General features: G+C 50.1%; 2 protein-coding genes across 2 annotated transcripts in view; one reads left to right on the forward strand and one right to left on the reverse strand.

Moving 5' to 3' along the window:
- The first annotated feature begins 10149 nt into the window (after nt 1-10149).
- Nucleotides 10150-11116, forward strand: LOC106000787 (olfactory receptor 6B2-like). Its single transcript, XM_013036025.1, has one exon. It carries the CDS (start codon nt 10178-10180, stop codon nt 11114-11116), a length of 939 nt encoding a protein of 312 aa, XP_012891479.1. The 5' UTR covers nt 10150-10177.
- Nucleotides 11117-17818: 6702 nt separating this feature from the next.
- LOC106000789 (early nodulin-75-like) overlaps nt 17819-19161 on the reverse strand; it is a 3521-nt gene continuing 2178 nt past the window's right edge. The window contains exons 2-3 of the mRNA XM_013036027.1: nt 18109-19097; nt 17819-18048 (exon numbers count right to left, since the gene is read on the reverse strand). Of these exons, the coding sequence (XP_012891481.1) occupies nt 17819-18048; nt 18109-19097 (1219 nt within the window). The remainder of the gene's footprint in view (nt 18049-18108; nt 19098-19161) is intronic.

Below are 19161 nucleotides of genomic sequence, written 5' to 3' on the forward strand. Positions count from 1 at the left end.
CACGCAGCTCCAACAAACTCATCTCTGTCTTATACACCGTCCTCACGCCCATCTTGAACCCCCTGATCTACTGCCTGAGGAACACAGAGTTCAAGGAAGCCTTGAGGAAGGCTCTGGGCTTGAGTCACGCTCCTCCACCATAGAGAACGCACCTCTGCTTCCTGTAACTTCACTGAGAAGCACCGGGATGTCACCTGCAACTTCACTCATGAGGAGCTGGGCGGGGAATTCCTTGCATTGCTGTAGTGTGCTGCATTTACTCTCTCATCTCTCTTCTCCCTTCAGTCCTGGAGAGTGGTATCATAGGCATTGTTGGTCTGATCAGCCCATGGTTTCATTGTTTTCATCTGAGCAAAGCAGGGCTTCTCGAAGTGTAATACATTTTCCTCACCTTTAAAATTACCAAGCACATTTGAGGAGCGTGGAATGTGCCGGCCATGAGAGATTTACCACTCTCAGTGAGCTTCTGTGTGTTAAAATACTAGAATATTTAACAAATGAGCTACAAGAGTCCCACTGCAAGGTGTGCTGAGAATTGTGACAGTGTGTGGACTTATGTGTGACGTGTGTGTGTGTGTGTGTGTGTGTGTGTGTGTGTGTGTGTGTTCTGTTTTGTCTTAAGGCTAGTGCTCTACCACTTGATCCATAGCTACACCCCCTGCTTTTTGCTGGTTAAGAAGAGATAAAAATCTCATGGACTTTCTTGCTCAGGCTGGCTTTTAACCAAGATGCTAAGATCTCAGCCTCCTGAGTAACTGGGATTATAGATGTGAGCTACCACTGCTAGTGCTTGGTTGGACTTGTTTTTAAATGTTCATGTAAGGATCGTGATAGTCCTGTGGAAAACCAGCCTGTACATCCAGATAGTCTGAACGTCCACCCCAGCCCACGGCCTGTATGCCCACCCAGCCCACAGGCAGTCAGCTGCTGAGAACGTAGGAAGTGTTTTCTTACCGCTTGAGCTGATGGGCTTGGTTTCTCTAATGCTCCCAGATGCCCAGGCAGCTGGGGTGGCATCGGTCCTGTTCACTGTGGACCCTAGGAACCCAGCACCCGACTAACTCATAGGCCCAGCTGGTGTGATGGCGGTGGTGTGCAGAGCGGAAGGGCACATGGGGGCGTTGGGGCAAAGAAGGCAAAGCAGGCACACTGAGGGGAGCGAGCTGTGACACCTGGACATGCTCACCTCAACAGAAATGAGAGTCATTCACGCTAGCGTGCGGAGAGGGAAACTCAGAGGCGGGGAGCAGCATGAACTCTCTCAGAGCTTGAAGATGCTGTTGATGTTGAAGCCTGGTTTCACCAACGGGGAGACTGCAGAGACCGTCGAGATTGGGGACGGAGCAAACACCGGCTACAGCAGGCAGTGAGACCCAAGGTCACGGTGTGGTGGGCAGCGTGGTTGATGCTGAGGGTGGGGCCCGCTCAAATTCCTGCCTTCCACAGCCCATTGCTCAGGTGTGGAGATGGGCGGCGCCCAGTGGGAAGCAGGGAGACTGTGGAGGAGCCTGTGGGGCAGCACCTGACAGAGCAGTGGGCCTGGTGTGGGATAGAGTGGCCAGGACCCATCCAGGAACCATGCAGGGCTGTGTTGGGGGAAGGGAGGGATTGAGGGGTGCTTCCAGACCTGCGGATGGGGACATGTGGTGGCAGCGCTGGTTGAGGAGGAGGGTCTCCTGAAAGGAAGCTGGTGAGTTTGGGTTGGGTCACACTGGCATGGAGACCAGGCGAACCTAGCGAGCGGGCTTCGCAGGAGACCGAGGGAGATAATCCCCATAAACAAAACACAATTCAGCACCAGTGCTGCAGTGAGGCCAAGGGGAAATTGCATTTCACTGTGGAGCACAGTGGGGTTCTGATAGAGTATGGGGTCTTGAGACTTTGGTTTAATCCACAGGATTCACATTTAGGGTCAGAAATTTAGTGTTGGCATTAGCATTAATGAAGAAGACACAAACCTGGTACAGATTGGTTAAGAAGAGAAACATGACAAATTAACATGATCAAAGTTTAATTGAGCAAAAAAACATTTACACACCAGGTAATCCTTTGGTCCAGAACAGGCCCATACAAGTGTCAGTTAGAACATAATTGGAGGACATCTGTGGGAAGAAGAGAGAAGCGGGGTAGAATGTGATTGGAGGACATCTGTGGGAAAAAAAATGGAAGTGAAGTAGATACGAGCTGATTGGAGGATGTCTGGTGGAAGAAAACAGAAGTCAGATGGAACGTGATTGGAGGATATCTGTGGGAAGAATATGGAGGTGAGTTAGAACATGATTGTAAGATATGTGTTAGAAGAATGTGGAAGGGAGTTAAAGCTGTGCTGATTGGAGGACGAGGGAAATGGAAGTGAGGTGTGCTGACTGGAAAAGGTCAGTAGTTTCTTCTTTGAACATGGTTGAATGGTCAGGTCCATGGGATTGGCTAGAATTGGTGGAGACCCAGCAAGTTGTTGCAATGTGTACACCTGTGTTAGACTTTCCCTGAGTTTATAACCAAGTTTGGTTTCCATTCATTGTTGAGAATTCAGGTATTCAAACAGAGGCCTCTTCGGGCCTCCTGTACTTTAACAATGCCCTGCCTTGGGTTAAGCTCTTCATGTGAAAAGCTCAGCCAAAGTCTTTGGCATTGATGTCAGTCTCTGTCTCAGTCATCAATGGATTAGAGTACGGGGTTGTGAGAGTTTGATTTAACCCAATCAGGGAAGAAATACACATGATGTTTGGTTTGCTCAGAATTGGCACAAGACCCATGTGACCAAGCAGAGGGGAAATCCAAGGCTGTGTAAGTCTCATGGTGTGTTTCTGACAAAACTCGCTGTCTCCCGAAGTTTACCTTCTATTGATAGAGACAAGAGCACTCCAACTACTCAGAGTTTAATTCAGGGATATACACAAAAATAAGTTTTAAAAACTGGAACCATGGGGGGGTGAGAGAAAGGGGAAGCGGGCAGAGGGGGTACAGGGGCAAGGGAAAGGAGGAAGGGTGATGGGAAGGGATGGGAAGGGGAAACAAAGGAGGAGGCAACAATGCTTGATAAGAAATGTACTCATTACCTTGCCCATGTAATTGTGACCCCTCTGTACGGTATTTTCACAATAAAAAAAGAAAGAAAATACCACAGTCTTTTTTAAAAAAATGATTCCTAATGTTAAGAACATGTGAAAAGGAGAATTTCTTTTGCCAGTACAACTGTTTATAATGAAGGAAATTAAATCTTAGTTTTAAACTAAAAAAGAAAAACTGGAACCAGCTGGAAAATGGTCCCCAAACCTGTCCATGTCAATCTCTGCCTCTGTGACTGTGGTCTGACCAGAGGATGTGTGGTGAAGGCAGGGGTGTGCAGCAGAGCTGTGCGGTGCACTGTCTGCGGGCCATGCGCACTGCCAGCTTCCTCCTGGAGACACAGAGGGGACCTGGCACTGGGGGGGGGAGGGTGTGGCTGGCATGAGGCAGGAAGCAGAGCGAAGCCGTCACAGGCCAAGGGACCGAGAGCCACCGTCGCTGGCAGAGGCAGGAAGTGGATTCCTCCTGGGCACGGAGGGGTGCCCAGCAGGGCAGAGCTGCGATGTCAGGAAGGCGTGGGCATGGAAGGAGGTGGACGTGAGGACATCCAGAGGGAGCAGCACATCCAGACGCCCGAGAGAGGCTCGGGGACCGGCCCTGCCTGCGGAGCGTGGGCTGGCAGCGGGGAGGAGGGAAACAGGGGAGGAGAGAACAGAAGCTCCACAGCACTGAGCACAGGGCCACTGAGGCAGAGGCAAGCGGCGTGGCCTGCGCGTGGCGGGGCTGGTCCTGGCCTAACTGACTGTCCAGTCCACCGCTGCAGCCTGGTTCCCCCCACCCCCGGAGCCTGGGCGGCTGCTCCTGTGCTCCAGCATCCCCCTCCTCCTGGCCCCTCCCATGTCCTGCAGGCTCCTGGCCTGGCTCAGCAAGGCTCTCCTGGGACCCTTGCTGGGTGAGGGGTCACCGGGTGACAGGGGACAGCAGTCCCCCTGTGGGGAGCTCCGCAGTTGGCCACTGAGACACTGACCCTGCTAATTGCCAGCGTGGGCAGCTTCAGCGGCAGGAGGGGTAATTGGGCCCAGGAGGCCCCGAGCTCCAGCAGAAGAAGCCAGGGAGCTTCGCCCTCAGGGTCTGAGGGAGTCCGGCTCGCACCAGCCTGCAGCCAAGCATCGCCGGACAGGCAGGATTCACGCCAGCCCTCAGCGCTGCAGGTGCCGCAGCCCTGGGCCGTGAAGCTTCCAGACCCCAGGCAGGACCCAGCCCTGTCCGCAAGGCGGCGGCGTCCTCCGCTGTGACCTGACAGTAGGTCGCGCCCTGGGGTTGGTCGGGACACGCACCTGGTGCTGCCCCCACCCCACATGCCTCACCCTCGTGGCCCTTGCTCCTAGGAGTGCCGAGCTCAGTGTGCATCTCTGGGTGTTGTGCTGAGTATTTCTGGGTATGTGGTGAGAATGCGTCTGTGGGAATTGTGCTTGGTGTACATTGATGGGTACTGCGCCGTGGGTGCCATGCTGAGTGCATCTGTGAGTGCTGTGCTGAGTGCATGTTTGGGTGCTGTGCTGAGTATGTTTTTATGGGTATGTGGTGAGAACTGTTCTCCGTGTACATTGATGGCTACTGTGTCGCGGGTGCATCTGTCAGCCCTGTGCTGACAGCCTCCTCTTTGTATTCTCATGGGTACAGACATGATGGCAGGCACTCGGTAGAATACAAGTCCAGCAGCACTGAGCTGAGGCGTGTTTCTGGGTATTATACTGAGGCCATGTTTCTGGGTGCTGTACTGTGTGCGTGTTTATAAGTACTATACCGAGAGTGTGTTTCTGGGTGCTGTACTGAGTGCATGTTTATAAGTACTATGCCCAGGCCATGTTTCTGGGTGCTGTACTGAGTGCATGTTTATAAGTACTATGCCAAGGCCATGTTTCTGGGTGCTGTACTGAGTGTGTGTTTATAAGTACTATACCAAGGGTGTGTTTCTGGGTGCTGTACTGAGTGTGTGTTTATAAGTACTATACCGAGGGTGTGTTTCTGGGTGCTGTACTGAGTGTGTGTTTATAAGTACTATACCGAGGGTGTGTTTCTGGATGCTGTACTGAGTGTGTGTTTATAAGTACTATACCGAGGGTGTGTTTCTGGGTGCTGTACTGAGTGTGTGTTTATGGGTCTCGTGCTGAGACATTTGGGGGCCTGGTACACCTCACAGTACCTTCCCTGCACCGAGCAGAGCAGCACATGCTGTCTCCCCAACATGGCTATGGTCCATGTCCAGGTCTTCATGCCAGGGAGAGAGCAGGCATCAGAGTGCATGGGGCAGGCTGACGGGTGTGGGGCCCTCGCAGCCCCTGCCCATGTCATTCTGGGTACAGAAGTCTACCCCTTGAGCAGGCTGGGGCACCGTCTCTGAGGCGCCTGGGCAGACATTGTCTCCAGTGCGAGAATCCCAGGGTCTTCCCCAGAAGCCTTTGCCCCTCTGTCTATCCAGGACCCAGGGACCCACATCTGAGCCCAGCCATTGTCAGAGCAGAGGGGCCCTGAAAAGGGAAGACATTGGGGCCAATGGTGGCCTCCATGGGATGTCGGGGGTGTAGTTCCCCCTCCCCCAAGAGCACGCCCTGCTCTGTGAGCTGACAGCCTCGTGGTGAGGGGAACGCAGGGGTCCCCAGTCACTGCCTCCAGGCTTCTGTGACCATCTCCAAATGACAACTGGGAGAGAAAGCACAGTGTTTCTTAGGAAAGGGGCCTGGGTTTGTCACAGTGGCGCAACTTTCCGCATCTCAGCCAATCCTGTATGAGCGTGCCAGCCTGTGCACACAGCGCAGGGCTGGTGTGGGCTGGGAAGGGGTGTGAGAGCCAGACTTCCCCAGAAAACCTGGTCAGCAACAGGAGGCCACTGGGCGTCGTGGAGCCCAGTGCCCGGGAGCCCCCCTCCGCGGGCCCTCTTGGCCCGGAAGAGCACACAGCCATGGCCTGGCACTGTCCGGAGGCTCGGGTTGATTCTGCGTGGTGGGGCCCTGACCGAGTTTGCCTGTGGAGGCCGCGGTGGGCGCAGGCTGGAGTCCGGGATGCGTTATGTTCTTGGAATGGACCTTTGGCGGTCACTTTACAGCAGAGGAGGCCTGTGCCACCCACCGGGGTGAGTTTGGGTCCCACAGGCCACCCACTCTTGGTGCCCTTGGTGTCCAGTACAGGTATGTCCCAAGTGCCAATTGTCCTTGGGCGGTTCCTTTCTAGAAGTTTCTTTTCAGCCCTGACCTCTCTGTGACTTCCAGGAGGCCAGCCCACAGCAGAGTTCCCTCTCTTCTTCTGCTCATCACTGTCTGGGGATAAGCACCTGGCCTTGCCTGCCCCCATCTTCTCTCTCCCTCGGCCCTCCCCATCCCTGTCCACAGAGGAGCCACCATCTTGGGTATAAGCCAGAAGACTTTTATCCACATGGTTTCGGAGGCAGAGGCTGCAGCTGGGCGCGGCCTCTCCCGTCCTCCACCCCCGCTTCCCTCACTTTTCTTAATTTGTGGCTTATGCATTGGGTTGTTTGCCACTTAACAACGCCATGTGTGCACAATGCTTCTTGATACGTGCGGTCCCTTGGCCGTCCTCACCCAGCCCACCCTCCCTTCCTCACTGTGCTCAGGTCTGTGGTATATGCAATGCCCCCTGGCCTGAAGTCTGCTCACTTCCCCAGTTCATTCTGCTTTCCCTCTCCTCTGCAAATACCCATTTCCAAGGGCTTACTTTTTGGGGTTTTGACTTGGTCTTTCTAAAGAATTATACTGTTTGAGCCCTCCATAGAGTCTATTATACTTCAATACATTCTTTTATAATGCTTTGGGTACTACCCAGTGTGTCTATTTATAGGTTTATAGGCACATTCTAGCTCCCACAAATGAGAGAACCTATGAAACCTATGCTTCTCTGGGTCAACTTATTTCACTTTATATCGTTTTTCCCAGTCTTTCCATTTCCCTATAAACAGTACAATATCATTCCAATGGATGAGAACAATTCCACTCTGTATCTATACACCACATTTGCTTGATCCATTCATCCACTGAGGAGCATCTGGCCTGATACCATTTCTTGGCTATGGGAAACAATACTGCAGTAAACATGGTTGTGGTGGTGGCTTTAGTGCATCCTTGTTTGTGCTTTAGTGGATACATACCCCCGAGTGGAATTGCTGGGCCATATGGTAGCTCTGTGTTTAGTCTTTGGAGGAACCTCCATACTGCTTTCCAGAGTAGTTGAACAAGTTTACATTCCCACCAACAGTGTGGTATGGTAACGTTCCCTTTTGGCCACATCCCCACAAGCATTTGTATTGTTCATTTTCTTGACATTGCCAATTCTAACTGAGGTGAGGTGGAATCACAGTGTAATTTTGATTGCATTTCCTTTGTGACCAGAGATGTTGAACATTTCTTCATTTGCCTATTGGCTACGTTTACTTCTTCTGAGAAGTCTCTTTTTAAGTCATAAGCCCATTTATTAAAATTGAGTTGTTGTTTCTCTCAGGGTGTATTTTTGAGAGTCCAATTTTTTTGTGCTCTAGGTATATTTTAGATATTAGGCCCTTGTCTGATAGATAGCTGATAAAAAAATCTCCCATTCTCTGATCTTTCAATTTATCTTATTAGCTATATCCTTTACAGAAACTATAAGTTTGATGTAATCCCATTTATCAATTCTTTCTTTGATTTGTTATGTTTCTAAAATTTTACTTAGGAAGTAAAATCCTGTGCTCAGGATTGCTGGTACAAACTGATATAAGGGGATGTAGCTTCTGTTTTCTGTATGTGGACGTCCATTTTTGCCAGTACCATTTGTTGAAAAGGCTGTCTTTCTTCCAGCCTGTATTTTTTGTTCCACTATTGAATATTAGATGGCTATAGGTCTGTGGGTTCATTTCTGGGTCTTCTTTTCTGTTCTCTTTGCCCTAGGGTCTATTTTTGTGGGGTTGCTTTTCTGATTTCTGTCTTGATCTTCTCATTGTTGGCATACAGAAAAGCTACTGGTTTTTATGGGTTGATTTTATACCCTGTTGCTTTGCCTAAGTTTTGGATCAGCTCTAGTAGCTTGGGGGAGAAGATTTTGGGAGTCCTTTAAGTGTAGAACCATGCCATCTGAAAAAAGGAATCGTTTTACTTCTTTCTTCCCTATTTGGATCCCCTTTATGTTTTTTTCTCGCTAGGAATGTATTTCTCTTGCTAGGAATTCCATATGTTGAAGAGGAGTGGAGAGAGTGGACATCTTGTCTGGTTCCAGAATTTAAGGAGAATGACTTTTTCTCCTTTAAGTATAATGCTGTCTGTAAGTGGTTTTATATACACAGCCTTTATTATATTAAGGAACATTCCATGTATTCCTAGCTTCTCCAGGGCTTTTTATTATAAACAGATGTTGGATCTTGTCAAAGGCTTTTTCTGCATCTGTAGAGATGATCATGTGGCTCTTGTCCTTGCTCCTGTTGATGTGGTATATTATATTATTTGACTTATGTATTTTAAACCAGCTTTCTGTCCTTGAAATAAATCCTGTTGATCATAGTGTGTGATTTTCTTGATCAGTTATTGGATTCAGTTGGCCAATATTTTGTTGAGAAGTTTTACATCAATGCTCGTCAAGGAGTTAGTATGATCTGTCATAATCTGGTTTGGGGATATGTGTGATGCTGGCTTCCTGGAATGAGTTTGGTAGTGTTCCCTCCCTTTCTGTTTGGGGAATTGGGGGAGTATTGATGATAATTCTCCTTTAAAGGTGACATAGAATTTGGCTGTGAAGCCATCAGGTCCTGGGTTTTTCCTAGAAGGGAGGTCTTTTATTGCCAGTTCAATCTGATCACCTGTGATGGGTATGTGTAGTTGGGTTATGTTTTCCTGACTCAGTTTGGGTTTTGTCTAGCAATGTGTTACTTTCTGCCAGATTCTCATAATTGTTGCATCAGGGCTTATAAAGTATTCCCTTATAATATTCTGAATTTGTTCTTGAGTCTGTGTTGATATTTCCTTCATCTCCTAGTTTTAGTTATTAGAGTGTGTTTTACTTAGTTAAGTTTGCTTGGGGCCTGTCAATTTTGTTAATGTTTTCAAAGAGCCAACTTTTGGTTTTGTTAATTCTATGTATTTTTTCTTTACTTTTTAATTCATTTATTGCAGCTCTAATTTTCCTATTTCTTTTCATGTACTAGGTTTAGGTTTGTCTTGTTTGTGAAATGTTTTGCATTGTTGTGTTTTTTGTGCAACATTAGGGTACTGATTAGAGATTTTTTTCTAATTTGATTATGAAAACACTTAAGGATATGAACTTTCTGGGGTACTGCCTTTGTTGTATCCTAAAGGAGTTGGTATTTTCTGTCTTCATTTACACTGAATCCCAGAAACACCTTAACTTCCTTGATTATTTCTTCAATGGCCCACTGATTACTCAGCAATGAATTGTTTAGTTTCCATGAGTCTGAGTGTTTCCTGTGATGGTTTTTGCTGTTAAGCTCTACTTTTATTACATTGTGGTCTGACAGGATAGAGGGAGGGAGTTCATTGTTTTAATTTACAGAGCTTTGCTTTGTGACTAGGATATTATCTAGTTTGGAGAATGTTCCATGGGCTGCTGGAAAAAAAGTATATTTTGATGCTTCTGAGTGGAAAAATCTGTAGCTGTCTGTTAGGTATATATGGTCAGTGTAGCTACTTACCTCTGAAATTTCTTCACTTTTGCCTGGATGATCTTTAAGGGGTGATAATAATGCCAGCCTTCCACCCCTAACTCAAGGAAATTTGTAAATAAAATGGTTCGGTGGTGCTAAAGTAGGTATTGGTAGTGGCTACAGAGTACAAGGCGGGTCTTTCTTGGGAGATAAAACCGAGACCCCAGCAACAGAGCAGAGCCAGCTTCCTGTTCTACTGGCTGTGCCCAGCCCTCTGATTACATTCTGGAGTCTGCTCCCTGGCCTGGCCTTCATCCTCCTTCCCTCTTCTTCATTATAGCTGACTCGAGCACTCAGGACGTTGCTGGATAAGCCTGGCCTAGATGAATTGAGAGATTCCCCTGTGGCTTGTGAGGGCCAGGTGTACCATCTGTGTGCTGCGCTCACCCCAGGGCCGGCTCCACCTTCTCCCCTCAGCTGTCCTCTGGCCTTTCCACTTGCCTGTTGGTCTTTTGCAGGCACAGAAGGATGAGGGGGGAGAACATCACCAGGGTCAGCACCTTCATCCTGCTGGGCTTCCCCACGGCCCCCAGGCTGCAGCTCCTGCTCTTCCTCCTCTTCCTGCTCACCTACCTCTGTGTGCTGGTGGAGAACCTGGCCATCATCCTCACTGTCTGGAGCAGCACCTCCCTCCACAGGCCCATGTACTACTTCCTGGGAACCATGTCCACCATAGAGATCTGGTACGTGTCAGACATCATCCCCAAGATGCTGGACGGCTTCCTCCTGCAGCACAAACACATTTCTTTTGTCGGGTGCATGACCCAGCTCTACTTCTTCAGCTCCCTGGTGTGCACCGAGTGCGTGCTCCTGGCCTCCATGGCCTACGACCGCTACGTGGCCATCTGCCACCCCCTGCGCTACCAGGTCATCATGACCACGGGGCTCTGTGTCCAGCTGGTGGCCCTCTCCTTTGCCAGCGGCTTCACCATCTCTGTGATCAAGGTCTACTTCATCTCCAGTGCCACGTTCTGTGGCTCCAACGTCCTGAACCACTTCTTCTGTGACATTTCACCCATCCTCAAGCTGGCCTGCACGGACTTCTCCACGGCTGAGCTGGTGGACTTCATCCTGGCCTTCATCATCCTGGTGTTCCCGCTCGTGGCCACCATCCTGTCCTATGGACACATCACCCTGGCCGTTCTGCGCATCCCCTCGGCCACAGGCCGCTGGAGAGCCTTCTCCACCTGCGCCTCCCACCTCACCGTCGTCACCATCTTCTACATGGCCATGATCTTCATGTATGTTCGTCCCCAGGCCATCGACACACGTAGCTCCAACAAGCTCATCTCTGCGGTGTACACTGTCCTCACACCCATGATTAACCCCCTGATCTACTGCCTGAGGAACACAGAGTTCAAAGACTCCTTGTGGAAGGTTCTGGGCTTGGGTGCCCCTCCACACTAGGATCATGATGGGCCCAGAATTTCATTTGTAGTGATCAAACATCTCATAGAGCGCCTAGTGCTCTGCCAGTGGTTGAGCTCAACTGAACACACCTGTAGACCCATCCCCAAGGGTGAGCTTCCACCCTGACACCTGGTCAGCAAAGGACCACCACTCAGGGAGGCCTCTGGGGGATGGATCAGGAGCCTGAGGTCCCCTTCCTGCCCCAGCCCTGCCCTCCTCTCTGCCCCCGGAGAACCCCCCTGACATTCAATGCCAGGCAGTAGCTTGGGTGCTTTGAGGGGTCTGCGAGAGAATCATAAAGCATGTATGCTCTTCTGTTCCGCTTCTGTGGTTCAACATTTTATATGTATATATTTATATATGTGTGTGTAATATATATTCATATAACACACATACTGCACATGATTGCTGATTGACAGCATTGTGGACAATGCTGCTATAAGCATTCTGGCTAATAGTTTTTATTAATATTTATACCGTTTTTTGAGCTATCAGGAACCATATCTAGATTACATCCAGGCAGCTATGTAGATTACATTTTGATGCTGCATTGGGGATGTGTGTGGTCAGGTTTAGCAGACCTGCAGAACTCTTGCATGTGGACTTACCAGGTGGCCCTCCCACCAGCAGGGCAGGACTCCCATGGGGGCCCAGCCTCACCTCAGGTAGTATCACATGCACATCTCACTGTTGACATTCTTCTGCATTTCTACTGGTGTTCCATCAGGACTTTGATTTGCATTTCTCCTAGAGAGAGATAAACGATGTGCGGCATCTTCTCACATGATTCGTTATTATCCTTTTCTATACATGCCTTCTCCAGTGCCTGTCATGTGTTGCCTGTCTTCACACACAGGGTCTCTTTCACATACACAGGTTCATATATATTCTGGATCCAAATCCTTTTTGGATTCACGTAAAAGGCTTCTTCCAGGTGATGTTTTCATTGATTTCTGCCAGCACTGGGGCTTGAACTCAGGGTCTCAGGCTTTCACCTGGGTTTTTTGCTCAAGGCTGGTTCTCTACCACTTGAGCCACATCTCAAATTCTGGTTTCTTGCTGGTTAATGGGAGATAAAAGTGTCCTGGGCTTTTCTGCTGTGAACCATGATTCTCTGGCCTTCTGAGTAGCTAGGATTATAGGTGTGAACCACCAGTGCCTGGCTATTAGTGTTTTGAGAAGGGAAGTTCATTTATTTAGTCCAATGTTTGCACTTTTCCCACTTGTAGTTAATTTTCCATTTAGGAAATGTTCACCCCACCACCAAGGTCAGGAAGATCTTCCCTGTTTCATTCTGTAGGCTTTATTGCTTTATCTTTCATATCTGAATGTGCAATCCATCTGAAATTGATTTGCACTTATGGTATTGGATGACCCATTCTTCTGTAAAAGGATCTGAATCTGACTGAGCACAGAACCTGTCATTTAAAAACAGAACTTTCCCCTTGTCTGTGTCATCCTTTGCACAAACCAAATGGCAGAGTAACTTCATCATCTGAGGTAGGACCCCAGTCCCACCCATGTGTCTCTGTCTGTCACTTCCTGTCCTGGGGCCACACTGCTGTCACCATGGCCTGGGGCTGCCAAGGGTTGTGGATCCAGTCACCTGTTAAGGGCAGGTGGATGCGTCCACATTCCAGCTGCTGGGAATGGAGGAGCTGTGACCGTTTGTGTACAAGTGTCTTAGAGAGCCTAAGTGTTCCTTTCTCTAGGATAAATGCCCAATAGTAGGATGGACAAGTCCATGTTTAGTTTTAAAGGGAACTGCTGAATTCTAGTGCCTGTGCCATTTGCATTCTCACAAGACATGGCAAATCAGTTGACCTCTTGGCATCCCTTCCTGCATTTGTCTCTTACCTTTAGTTGCATTCTAGCATTTCTCACAAGTGTGTACCAATATCTCATTGTGGATTTCATTTCTTTAGCAGCTAATGAAGCTGGCCATGTTTCTATAGCCTCATAAAACCTCTTCAGTGAAATGTGTGCTCACGTACTTTACCCATTTCCTGCTTGGACAATCTGTTTCCCAGTGTTCTGTTTTTGAAGTTCTTTAGGCATTATGTGTTCCAAATGCAAGCCCCTGTTTGTAGCTTGTCTGTGAAGAATTCCTCACAGCAATTTTTTTAGTGAGGTCCAATTTTTCTCACTATGAATGAATTGGGCTCTCAATGTCAGGTGTAAGAATTCTTTCCCTAAGCCTAATGTTTGCCTCCTATTTGTCTCTTAAATTTGTGTCTCTGGTCCACTTAGAGTTAGTTTTACAGATGAAGTTCTATTGCGTTCCACTTTCCCAATGCCTGTGCAGCTGCTCCTGGGCCGTCTCTCACTGAATCACATTTGCCCTGCCATTAGACATCAGTAGAGGATATCTGTGCTGATCAACACAGGTGCCGCGCTCTGTTTTATTGACCTGTGTGCCACTCAACACTACAGACTCCATCAATCAAAACTACATGTTCTTAACTGATATTGTCATATATAATAAACCTTAACCTTGGAAGAACGATTCCTCTGGCTTTAGTGTTTTTGTAAATTATTGTGGCTAATCTATGGTTTTTACATTTCCACCAAAATCTTACACACTTGACTGATGTCTGAAAAGGGAACCATTGGTGAGATTTTGATAGGCAGTCCCTGAATGCTCCAGGACAACTTGGGAAAAACTGACCACGTCTCCGTGCCCTGGTCCAAGAGCACAGCTAGTCTCTGCAAGTCTTGCGATCTTTGATTTCTCATGCCAGCATTTTATACGTGTGTTTTCCTCTGTTGCAACCCAAGTACTACACTTGATTTGGAATAACTATAAATAGTATCACGTCTTTCATTTTTCTAGTGGTTTGTTGTTGATCCACATCATGCTGTGTGTGCTGTGAGTTTATGAATTTACCTTGGATCCTGCATTCTTGCTGAACTCATTCACTAGTACTGGGACCTTTTCTGTAGATTACTTTGGGTTTTCTACAAAAGCTGTCATATTTACGGAGAAGAACAGTTTTATTTCTTCCTTTCTAATCACTTTCCTTCACTGCTTGAGTTAGAAGTTCCCGTGCCCTTCCAACTAAGTGGGTAAAACAGAAATCAGCACCTTACTTTTTTTTTTAATTTTATTGTAAAGATGATGTACACAGGGGTTATAGTTATATAAGTAAGGTAATGAGTACGTTTCTTTCTTTCTTTTTGTTGGTTGTGGGGCTTGAACTCTACCACCTCAAGTGCTCTACCACTTGAAACATAGCGCCACTTCCAGCTTTTTCTGTTTATGTGGTGCTGAGGAATCGAACCCAGGGCCTCATGCATGCAAGGCAAGCACTCTACCACTGCAGCACCTTACTTTTTAAAAAATTCTTTTTAAAAATGTAATTGCACAGAGGAGTTACAGTTACACAAGTTGATTTAATCAACTGATCTCACTTTAGTTTTTAGTTGTGATGGTTTAATCTTTCTTTTGTTGTTTTGAGACTTTTATATAGTGGCTTTGAACTTGCCTGGCCTCTTGCCCAAAGGGAGTCCTGTGATGGTTGATCTTGTCAGCTTGAGTGGATTGCCAAGTGTGGAGGAGATTATTTTTTAATATGTCTCTAGGGAGGTATGTGCAGAGTTTCCAGAGAGGATTGACCCAGGGGGAAGGCCCACCTGAGTTTGGGCTGCACCTTCCACCGGCTGGGGTCTGCGTGGAGTGAGAGCAGGAAGAGCCCAGCAGTGCAGCCCCCTCTCTTCTCCTCCCCCACCCCTGCTTCCTAGCTGCTGTGATGTGAGCACTTCCTCTCTATCATACCTTCCCTGCTATGACGGTCTGAAGTCATGAGCAAAAAGACATCCTCTCTCTGGAGAGTTATTTTGCTCAGATATGTGTTGCAGTGATGGAAGTCTAAATCATTGGCTATTGTAAATATAATGGCGATGAACATTGTGTGCAGGTTTTTGAGTGGACACAAGTTATCAAGGGACCAGCGGTGAGAAGTGGGCTGAGATAACACTGCCTGAGGCCTCGATCACACCATACCTGAAGCCAGTGCACACACTCACCTCTGTTACTGTGAGACTTGCGTTGTTTCCGTTTCATGACTATTCCTCACATATCAGGTATTATATAGTATCTCACATGGAGACTTGAGAGGAGTATGATTTGGGGAGACTGTGCTTTATAAAAGTTCACTATGTATGTGATTCTCACGCTGTGATTATAGTTGTTATGTGGTTGTATGTACATCTAGAAGGTTTGTCACTATCATTGAAAAAGTATTGAGGCTGGGTTTTTAGATCCCTGGCAGAACTCCAGGTAACTCATGCTGGTAAGTCAGCACCTCACCCCCACGTCAAAGAAACAGATATGGAAGAGGACAGGGAAATATTTACTACGTGGTAGCCAGGAGAAGGCAGCATTTCAGTCCAGCCATTTTCAGGGGTCCAGGCATTGGCCTCAGGTTAAACAGAAAACTGGGGTGAGGTCAAGATGGTATGCATGGTTAAGACAGCCCTAAGTCACAGGTGTGGCCTCGCTGACCTTGGGCTATCTCTGACCTTGAAGGAGTTCCTGAGCAGTGGTTACCCTTTCCACCAGAGGGCAGTTGGCTTCCTGAGCTGTTCTGCTTCTTGGTTGCAGTTTTGCCTTTTGCTACAAGCTAAGGAGATAAAATTGTCTGAGACAATTCACTTGCCTTTTGTGGCTTGTTTATTGGTGGTAAATCCTGTCTTTCCTGGAGCCTAAGGTAATTGTAAAGTGACCTCTGGAGGGAATGGCTCAGATCAAAGGACAGATATTAAAGTGTGTGTGTGTGTGTGTGTGTGTGTGTGTGTGTGTGTGTAGTTGGGGCTATAGCTCGTAGTTAGATCATAGGACCAGTAAATCAGCTTCTAAGTTGCTGCTTTCAGGTAGCTTCTTTTGATAGCTATCAGGTTTTGTCTCTGTTCACTACTATTGAATTTGCTTATGTATTTTCATTACTCTGGTCCAGTGATTGCTCAAGCTGAAATGGACAGAATGACATATATGAGTTTATAATTGGAGCTTCATTAGAAGAGACTCCCAGGAGCACTCCACTCGCCTCCTCTCTGCACAGCACCCCTCCTGCTGCTCCCTGTGCACTGACCCCCTCTGCCCCGTGTGTACCCCCTCTCCCGCTGTGGGCACCGCTCCTTTCTGCTCTGGACACGGAGAGGACCGTGCTTGGGCCACAGTGAGGACCCACAGCCGGGATCACTGGGGCTTTATATGAGCGGTCTCACAGCCTGGGAGCACAGCTCGGTCTATTCTAGTTATCAAACTCTTACTAGAAGTACATCAGAACTCCTGAACTGGAAGATGACCCATGACCACACACCTTCCCCCACAGTGGTTAAGACAGTGCCAGGGCTTCTTCCAGCCCAGCTCTGGGAGAGGCCCCCAGGGAGGAGACGAGCCGTGGGCAGTGTGCCAACAGAGGAGGGAATGCCCATACACCAAGGGACACAACGTCCATGGGGCAGGGGGCGTCAACTGGCCTCACCACAGAGATGTCTGAACTTAGTGTTACTTTTTGCATCTTGGGGCAGGTCTGTCTCTGTATCTCTCTTCATCAGTAAAAAGTTGTCGAATGCCAGAACCTTGTCTTGGGGAATAAGATAAGGCAGTACCTCTACAGGTAAGATGAGGAAACAAGAGGAGAAAATGTGAGAACTCCATCCTCTGTGGGCAGAAGAATCTGGAAGGTCTGGGAAGGTCACCAGACTTTCTAGAGATGTGATTAGAGGGTGACCTTGAGTCAGGGGACTTGGAGAAGGGGAGGCGCCTGTTGAGCTGCCGGGCCAGGGCTGTGTGTGTGGAAGGCCAGGTCACAGAACCGCCATGCCTGGGATGGGTCAGAGGTCTGGTGCTGGAGGAGGGCACCGCTGGAGGGGAGGGGAGGTGGCCCCACCCCCAGATCTCAGGGTCCCAGGCAACATGCCTCCAGGTGCTGCCCCCACACCACCAAGCGCTGGAAGTCTTGGGCCCACACAGGACTCCACAGGCAAAGGAGAACAAGCAAAAGCAAAACCCAAACCAGACCCTGCAGGTCTGTCATTCTCCATTAGAGAAAACCTGCAGAAATGATCTTAGTTTCACAGCTGTATCCCCTGCCATTTTACGCTCTGAGAAGTTCAGACTTCAGAAAACAAGCAACCTTGTTCAGTATGTATGTGCGGGAATGGAACTGGGACAGGGGAGGGTGGGAGGGGTGAGGAGGTGGGGCCGCTGGTGGAGGGGAGACACTGATCCAAATGTACTGTACCCACAAGTGCGGTGTCCACACCCTCTCCACAGGACTGGAACAACGGGGGAACTGCACACGGAGTTCGAGGCCCTGGGCTAGGAGGGCTGGCGCTCGGCACCCCTCAACTCATGCTGGGTCTGTGTTTTCCATTGCTACTCAAGGGGCTTGCCAGGACCCAGGGAGAGAGCCCGGCCCTCAGTCCTGACCCAGGGGGGTCTAAGCTGGGTGCAGCGCACCACCCCACACTCCTGGGGCTCCTGGTGTCCAGCCCTGGCCCCCAGCTCTCCTGTCTCCCCTCTTCGCTCAGAGGGTCCGGGTACTCTCTGGGTAGCCAGGGTCCGGGTGCTCTCCAGGTGACTGGGGTGCTCTCCAGGTGACTGGGGTCCGGGTGTTCTCTGGGTGGCCAGGTGACTGGGGTGCTCTCCAGGTGACTGGGGTCCAGGTGCTCTCCAGGTGACCAGGGTGCTCTCTAGGTGACCAGGGTGCTCTCCAGGTGACCAGGGTGCTCTCCAGGTAACTGGGGTGCTCTCCGGGTAACCAGGGTGTTCTCCGGGTGACAGGGGTGCTCTCCAGGTGAAAGGTGTGCTCTCCAGGTGACAGGGGTGCTCTCCAGGTGACTGAGGTGCTCTCCGGGTGACAGGGGTGTTCTCCAGGTGACAGGGGTGCTCTCCAGGTGACTGGGGTCCAGGTGCTCTCCGGGTAACCAGGGTGCTCTCCGGGTGACAGGGGTGCTCTCCAGGTGACAGGGATGCTCTCCAGGTGACAGGGGTGCTCTCCGGGTGACAGGGGTGCTCTCTGGGTGACAGGGGTGCTCTCTGGGTGACAGGGGTGTTCTCCAGGTGACAGGGGTGCTCTCCAGGTGACTGGGGTCCGGGTGCTCTCTGGGTGACCAGGGTGTTCTCTGGGTGACCAGGGTCTGGGTGCTCTCCAGGTGACCAGGGTCTGGATGCTCTCGAGGTGACAGGGGTCCGGATGCTCTGCGGGTGCTTTCCGGGTGACCGGGGTCTGGATGCTCTTGAGGTGGCTGGGGTCGGGGTGCTCTCCAGGTGGCTGGGGCCTGGGTGCTCTCGAGGTCGCTGGGGTCGGGGTGCTCTCCAGGTGACTGGGGTCCTGGTGCTCTTTGGGTGATGGGGGTCTGGGTGCTCTCTGAGTGACCGGGGTGCTCTCCAGGTGATGGGGGTCTGGGTGCTCTCTGGGTGGCCGGGGTGCTCTCCAGGTGATGGGGGTCTGGGTGCTCTCTGGGTGGCTGGAGTCTGGGTGCTCTGTGGGTGACTGGGGTGCTCTCTGGGTGATGGGGATCTGGGGTGCTCTCCAGTTGACTAGGGTGCTCTCCAGGTGACTGGGGTGCTCTCCAGGTGACTGGGGTCCTCTCCAGGTGACCGGAGTCCGGGGTGCTCTCCAGGGGACTTGGGTGCTCTTCTGGTGACCGGGTCTTCTCCAGGTGACTGGGGTCCGGGTGCTCTCTGGGTGGCTGGAGTCCGGGTGCTCTCCGGGTGACCGGGGTGCTCTCTGGGTGGCCGGGATCCGGGGTGCTCTCCAGGTGGCCAGGGTCCGGGTGCTCTCCCGGGGACCGGGTGCTCTCCAGGTGGCCAGGGTCCGGGTGCTCTCCAGGTGGCCGGGTGCTCTCCAGGTGGCCAGGGTCCGGGTGCTCTCCCGGGGACCGGGTGCTCTCCAGGTGGCCAGGGTCCGGGTGCTCTCCAGGTGGCCAGTGTCCGGGTGCTCTCCAGGTGGCCGGGTCCTGGGGTGCTCTACGGGTGGCAAGGGTCCAGGTGCTCTCTAGTAGCTCTTCCCTCCCGCGCCCCGCCCCTCTCC

This window comes from Dipodomys ordii, unplaced genomic scaffold, assembly GCF_000151885.1.
Source record: "Dipodomys ordii isolate 6190 unplaced genomic scaffold, Dord_2.0 Scaffold238, whole genome shotgun sequence".
Taxonomy (NCBI): Eukaryota; Metazoa; Chordata; class Mammalia; order Rodentia; family Heteromyidae; genus Dipodomys; species Dipodomys ordii.

Excerpts from the sequence above, each read along its gene's own strand:
- LOC106000787 (XM_013036025.1), top strand. The coding sequence starts at position 10,178 with ATGAGGGGGGAGAACATCACCAGGGTCAGCACCTTCATCCTGCTGGGC.